The sequence below is a fragment of the Xiphias gladius genome, chromosome 7 (genome assembly GCF_016859285.1).
Source record: "Xiphias gladius isolate SHS-SW01 ecotype Sanya breed wild chromosome 7, ASM1685928v1, whole genome shotgun sequence".
Lineage (NCBI taxonomy): Eukaryota > Metazoa > Chordata > Actinopteri > Istiophoriformes > Xiphiidae > Xiphias > Xiphias gladius.
The window spans coordinates 16,029,759-16,035,758 of record NC_053406.1 but is presented as its reverse complement, the minus strand read 5'-3'; the positions used below and the strand labels follow the sequence as shown (position 1 = coordinate 16,035,758).

The 6,000-nt window shown below is 39.6% G+C and overlaps 1 protein-coding gene across 1 annotated transcript; it reads left to right on the top strand.

Annotated features, from left to right (window-relative positions):
- The first annotated feature begins 461 nt into the window (after window positions 1-461).
- Window positions 462-5,242, top strand: il10ra (interleukin 10 receptor, alpha). The gene is made up of 7 exons (XM_040131578.1): window positions 462-774; window positions 1,306-1,426; window positions 1,715-1,884; window positions 2,006-2,151; window positions 2,603-2,771; window positions 3,176-3,294; window positions 3,559-5,242. The coding sequence occupies exons 1-7, from the start codon at window positions 633-635 to the stop codon at window positions 4,483-4,485; spliced, it is 1,794 nt and encodes a 597-aa protein (XP_039987512.1). The 5' UTR covers window positions 462-632; the 3' UTR covers window positions 4,486-5,242.
- Window positions 5,243-6,000: the final 758 nt, after the last annotated feature.

Genomic DNA, 6,000 nt, shown 5'->3' with positions numbered 1-6,000 from the left:
CACAAAGTAGGTTTTACAAACACACACTCCCAAGTCAAAAAGGCATCAACCCACAAACCAAAAAGAGGCAAAATATAAGCCTATAATGTGTTTGCTGCCTGTTTAAACTGTATATTTTCATTATGACTCTCATATCCAACTACTGCCTGCAAATAAAAAAAGTGAGCGGGGAATCCCTGAACGCTTCCCTTTTCTTTCCTTGACTCTTTTACACTCCAGCAGTGTTTTTTTTTTTCTTTTTTCTGAAAGCCCTTGACCACAGTTCACTGTTTATCATGAAGCTGCCCAGTGTGTTTGAAAGGAAGAAGTTGTCTGATGAAAGTGGCTAGAAAGGAACATGAAACCAGAAGCAATGCAGCTGATGCTGTCACAACAGGAAATGCATCAACTGGGAGGGAGGGCTGTTGAACATGACAGGAGGTGTTTCAGGAGAACCTTGTCAGTAAAGTCATCGGGGGGAAACCAGCTGCCTCTTATTATTTTTTTCCGCTGACGAACAGACACCATAGTATCCGAGAAAGAACTGCTGGTTCCCCTCTGTGTACATTTATCAACACTGTCATGTTTATCTGAACCGATACACAGAGTTGTTGAGGAGGAAAGATGTTTCTACACTCTAATTTGCACCACTGATGACTGTAATAAGGAGCTTTATTGGCGACCACCGTGTGGATTATGACTGTATGATGATATTTCTCTGGATGCCAGAAATGGATGTGAAAAAAAAGATCCCAGTTCTTCTCTTCCTGATTATCTGCATAAAGTCTGTGTCAGGTAATATAACAACCTTTATTACATTGTATCTTTTTGTAATCGTTTAACTTGACTTTATCTTGTTTAAATTAAGCAAATATATTTTTTACCATGTTTATCCTGAAAATAATTTTAATTTATCATTGTGGAACTGCTACATTCATCAATTTATGTGAAATACCCTGGGTCAAATACGGAAGGTTTCTATCATGAAGGCGTTGGGGGGGGGATTAATCGCAAATACTCCTGTTTCACCTCTGGTAAATGAATCCCACAGTTAGACTGGAAATGGGTAAAACTCTGTTATCCTTACAAACCATCAACAGTGGCATTAGGACCAGAAATCCCATGAATAATTTCCAAGGTCACTACCTCTGTTCGTCAGCCAGACTTCCTTTTCTCCCCCTGACCATATCCTTCACTAAGCATTTAAGTAAAAATAACTTTTTAATTTGCTTATTATATAAAACTGTACTTCATTTGGAGAATGTAAATTATCTTTTAATACTGAGCAGTGAATGTACATCGTGATTTCCCTCTTTTCTGTGGCAGGACTGGACCTCCCTCAGCCTGATGACCTGGTGGTGAATATTTCCGATGGGGAGGTAATAGTACATTGGAGACATCCTGTGAACGCCCCCTCAAACTTCAAGTACAATGTACAAATGGCAGAGTATGTTTAATTTCAAAATATCAATAATAAGAGTTTGAGTTACCACGCCCTGTTCAAACGTCATATTATTTTGCAATTCAAATTTCCCAGCTTTTGCAGTTTTTTTTTTTTTTTTTTTACCTCTGAACCAAATTTGTTTTTCTCTAAAACTGTAATATATTTAGACCACTCTAATCATTTTAAAGTACTGATTCTGACTTTAATTAAAATGCTAGATTTTATTCCACCTTGTGTTATCCAGTGACTCCACTCCTTCCAGTTGGTGACCGATGTGTTTTCTGTCCTCAGGTACAATGGTCTGTGGGCCACGGTATTAAGCTGCACAGGGATCAGTAACCCCTACTGTGATCTTAGCGGCCTTATAGAAAAATATAACAAAGTCTACAAGGTCAGAGTTCAGCTGGTCAAAGGAAATGACATGTCTCCATGGATAGCCAAGAAGGTTAGCCCAAATGAAAGTAAGCATGGTTATTTTGGTATGAGTTAGTGTGGCTTGGTTAAAATAATGTATTTCGGCTGGATAAGTAATCATACAGTCACAGTATAGGGCTGTTTTCTTACTTTTCTCTGTTCTTACAGGTGAATTGCAGCCTCCCTCCTTCACTTTGTTGGCTACTTCCAGCACTCTATCGGTTTATGTTCACCAAAAACCCATTCTGAGAAAGCTCTTTCCCTATGGGGTTGAATACACCATCTACCTGGAGGAGAGAGGACAAGATAATAAGGTGGGCATTAGGCTAAGCAGGGCTTTTAAAACACAGATAAATACACTAGGCAACGGCTAAATATAATTTGTTACTCTTTTTTGATTGTGTAAAATGTTTGTCAATTAATCTATCACCTTAACAGAAACTCAAAACTCATAAACATGGATGGAATGTGAGAACCATGACACAATCGATGCTACTGAAATATAATGATAATTTCAATTATGTTCAGGTGTGAAACAGGAAAAAAAAAAACGTATTTTTATTTATAAGTCAAACTCTACAATTTTGTATCTGCATATACCTGTAATTTATGTTTTAAAAATCCTGATTGTGCCTTGGTTAGGTGAATGATCCAATAACACAGTTTTATGACATTTCAACATTCAATGTCATACTCATCTGCCGAATCAACATCTGAACCTTACAATACCTTGGCCTGCATGGCATTTTGATTTTTCCTCTACAGAATACCACAGCATACCTGAAAGATGAGGAGCAGGTTGATCAAATGTCTAAGATTTTCAGTTCTCTCCACTGGGGGAGAGAGTATTGTGTCAGCATGAAAGTAGGGGGTATTGGAGCTCTCTCCGCCAGCAGTGTGACTCCTAAACAGTGTCTGCAGCTACCGGAGCAAGGTAAGAAAACATTATAATGATGATGCACAACTAAGAGATAGCAGCGTTTAACAGCAGTCAGAGAGTTACAGTTTAGGTTAGTTTAGTTGATTTTTTTTATTTTTTTTATTTTAAATGGCCTTGCAAATACATCTCACCATAAAAAGTAATAGAACAATTTCAGCTAAAATTAAACACATAAAGTATATTCACTTTCCACTGGAGAATTAGATGAGAAGATCAATACCACTCTTGCATCACTCTTGCGTCACTCCTGCGTCATGCGTAGTTCCAAAATGTCAAGCTATGTCTTCAAGCCTAAATTTAAAATGTGATACAAGTTCAAAACTACAGCTCTGGAGAGATCCTTTTATATATAACACCCTCAAACCTGTTAAATTCTTTTGTGTTTTTGGTCCCTCCAGAATGGTTCATAATTGCTGTATCATGCCTATCTATTCTGGGTGTGATGGTTATCATTGCCATCATTGCAACCATCCTCCTTTGTTACCTGAGACGACCAGAGAAAACACCTGCTGCATTGGTAAGTACATAGTACATAGTACAAAGTACAGAAAATTAGCAAGAATTACAGTTATACAAACTTGTACTGTCAACTGTGTGGAAAAGTTATCAAGGAGATAAAAAGGAAAAGCAAAAAGAGATCACAAAGTTGGTTGTAGATATGTCCTTGCTAAACATTCTTCATGCTAGCGTTGTGAGACGGCTCATAACTAATTTTGTTCCAAAGCGGACAATAAAACAATGAATAATACTACAACCTTTGTCTTCTCTTGTCCCACCCCAGAAATCCCTTGCAAGTTATTGGTTTCCACTCTCTGTTGGAGAGGGGACTATGGAGGTTGTCACAGACAAAGGATGGTTCCTGTCCAGTCACACAACAGAAGGGAAAAACTGTGTCCCTGTGACCCATTTTACGGTAACAGAGGACAATGGAGAGGAGAACAGGAGGACAAGCATGGATAGCGGGGTCAGCATGGTGTCCGACCCCGCTAGAAACAACAGAGGGAGTCCTCTTATGAGACAAGAAGACAGTGGCTTTGGGAGCTTGGGAGGACCAGAGAGCTCTACCAGCAGTCACACGGATTACCCCTTGCAGGATGAGAAGACTGATACTGACACAGTTCGGAAGAGGGAGGATAGTGGAGTGGGGCTGGGTTGCCAGCTTGATTCCTCTCTCACAAGTCTGGATGGACAGGACAGCAGGCTTCTAAAGGAGTCTGCTCCTCAGGGTAATTATCGCACCCAGAGCCCCTCTGCTGTGCAACTTCGTGTCTGTGATGATGATGAGCAGGCGTTTAAACAGATACTCCCAGATACAGTTTTGGCCAAAGTGTTCACAGGTTACAGGGCTGGACCTCAGTCCTGTATCTGTTCAGGAGCAGGTCAGTGCACTTGGTGCCATAAACAGGGTCATTATGGATCTCAAGCTATCAAACAATACAGAGCTGTGTGTGTTGAAAATGGGCCACTGGGCACCAATTGTAATTTTTTGGACTCTTGCAAAGCAGAGCTTTCATTTTCAGGTTATTCTAAAAAATCCCAGAGGAACACTGTCATCATGGATGATTTTAGAAGAACTTTTACACAACTAGGGGAGATTTTACCTCACTTAACAACTACATCACCACTGCCCCTGCTGGAGGGAGGACATGACTTCAATATGAACAATGTGTCCCTCTCCCTGTGTGACGTGCAGCTGAAAACTGACTGATACACTGTGGAACATAACAATGCTACCTATAAAATCATGCTCACGTAACCTGTCTGAGCAGTATATTGGAACAAGGCATTCCCCTCTCCTCACATGAGTCATGAAATAGCTCCATTAGTTAGAATTTGGGGAGTATTTTGCCGTATTTAGGGGATTTCCAGTACTAGAGTATGCTGCAGTACTGGAAATCTGAAGGAAAAGGGAGAGACGGAAATATAGGTTTAACTCCAAAGCTGCTGGCTGGTAGATGTTGGTTGGAGTCTCAGGAATCTATACAGATGAAGACTATTATGTCAAAGACCTTATTCAATCCTGTCTCTGTAGGTATATTTTCAACTGACTAAAATGCAGCATACCGGAAGTGAAACTAGTGTGGGCAGCAATGCAAAGTAACGGTTTAACAGTTACGCACTTTTGGACACTTTTCTATTTTACCCCTGCCAACAATCAACTCAACCTTAAAGTGTCTAATCATTTCCTCATGTGTCATTTTTGTGATATCAAGTGGTGTCAAACAAAAGAGCAAATACTTTTTCTTCATTTTCAATAATGAGCAGGAGATTCTCTTACAGATTGTTTTTTAACATTCTCTGACTCAGCCAGTGACTCTCATGTACACCATATACCGCAGGCCTGTCTTTCAGCTACTTCCCTGTATAAATTATTTATTAGCTGCTGAAAAAAAATATATTTATTGTGTATTGCTGTGAAAATATGTAATTCTGCTGTTTTGCATGTGATTAAAAGAAAGTCTCCCTGGAAGGCTCAATAAAGTTTGGACATTCATAAAAAAAAAAAAAAATAACCCAGTAAGTACACAAATGACATGATGTTGAGACCATGACTCAGGCAAACACAAGGAAAACCCTGAAACAATAAAGTGATACCTACTGGGGAAAAAAAGTCATATCGCTTAGCTATACTTGGGATCCCCATATGCAAACTCTGCATAGGAACCAGAACAGTGGTTTCAAACTTCTGAACTAAGAATTGAAACACTTCCTCTCTTAGCCTTCCACTCATAAAAAAAAAGTCCCACATAACGTCAATAGGAAAGGAAGTGAGTGTTGTCAGCGGGCTGAATTTTCATAGATAGTGAACATTTATCTTCACATCAGCTGTTGGTCAAATGGCATTCTTTATTGTGACGGAGCGTTCCCTGACAGTTGTAAGACCATCATATGACCTAATTCTCTATTTAGAGAATAAAGTACAGGGGAAGTGTTCCTTTGAACTGAAAAGAATTTCGTCACTGGTTTTGTGTCACATGTCCAATTACGATCACCAAATGCTGATCATTGCACATCCTCTCTCCTTACCATCTCATGTGTAGCTGGATTAACCTGTTAGGAGGCCTTGGTGTAAAAATTTGGTGTTGAGCCCATACTGATACCCCACCTACTGCTCTCTATGCAATGTGTACAGGCAGGTGACAAATTAAAGGAAAAACCTGGATAAATGAGTGGAGAAACGTAATAAATGCAGATGCGTCCACACTGGTGCACTGTACAATGG

Coding starts and splice junctions, on each gene's coding strand:
- il10ra (XM_040131578.1), top strand. CDS start 633: ATGACTGTAATAAGGAGCTTTATTGGCGACCACCGTGTGGATTATGAC. Junction 1,885..2,005: donor GAAGGTTAGCCCAAATGAAA/GTAAGCATGGTT, acceptor CTGTTCTTACAG/GTGAATTGCAGCCTCCCTCC. Junction 2,772..3,175: donor TCTGCAGCTACCGGAGCAAG/GTAAGAAAACAT, acceptor TGGTCCCTCCAG/AATGGTTCATAATTGCTGTA.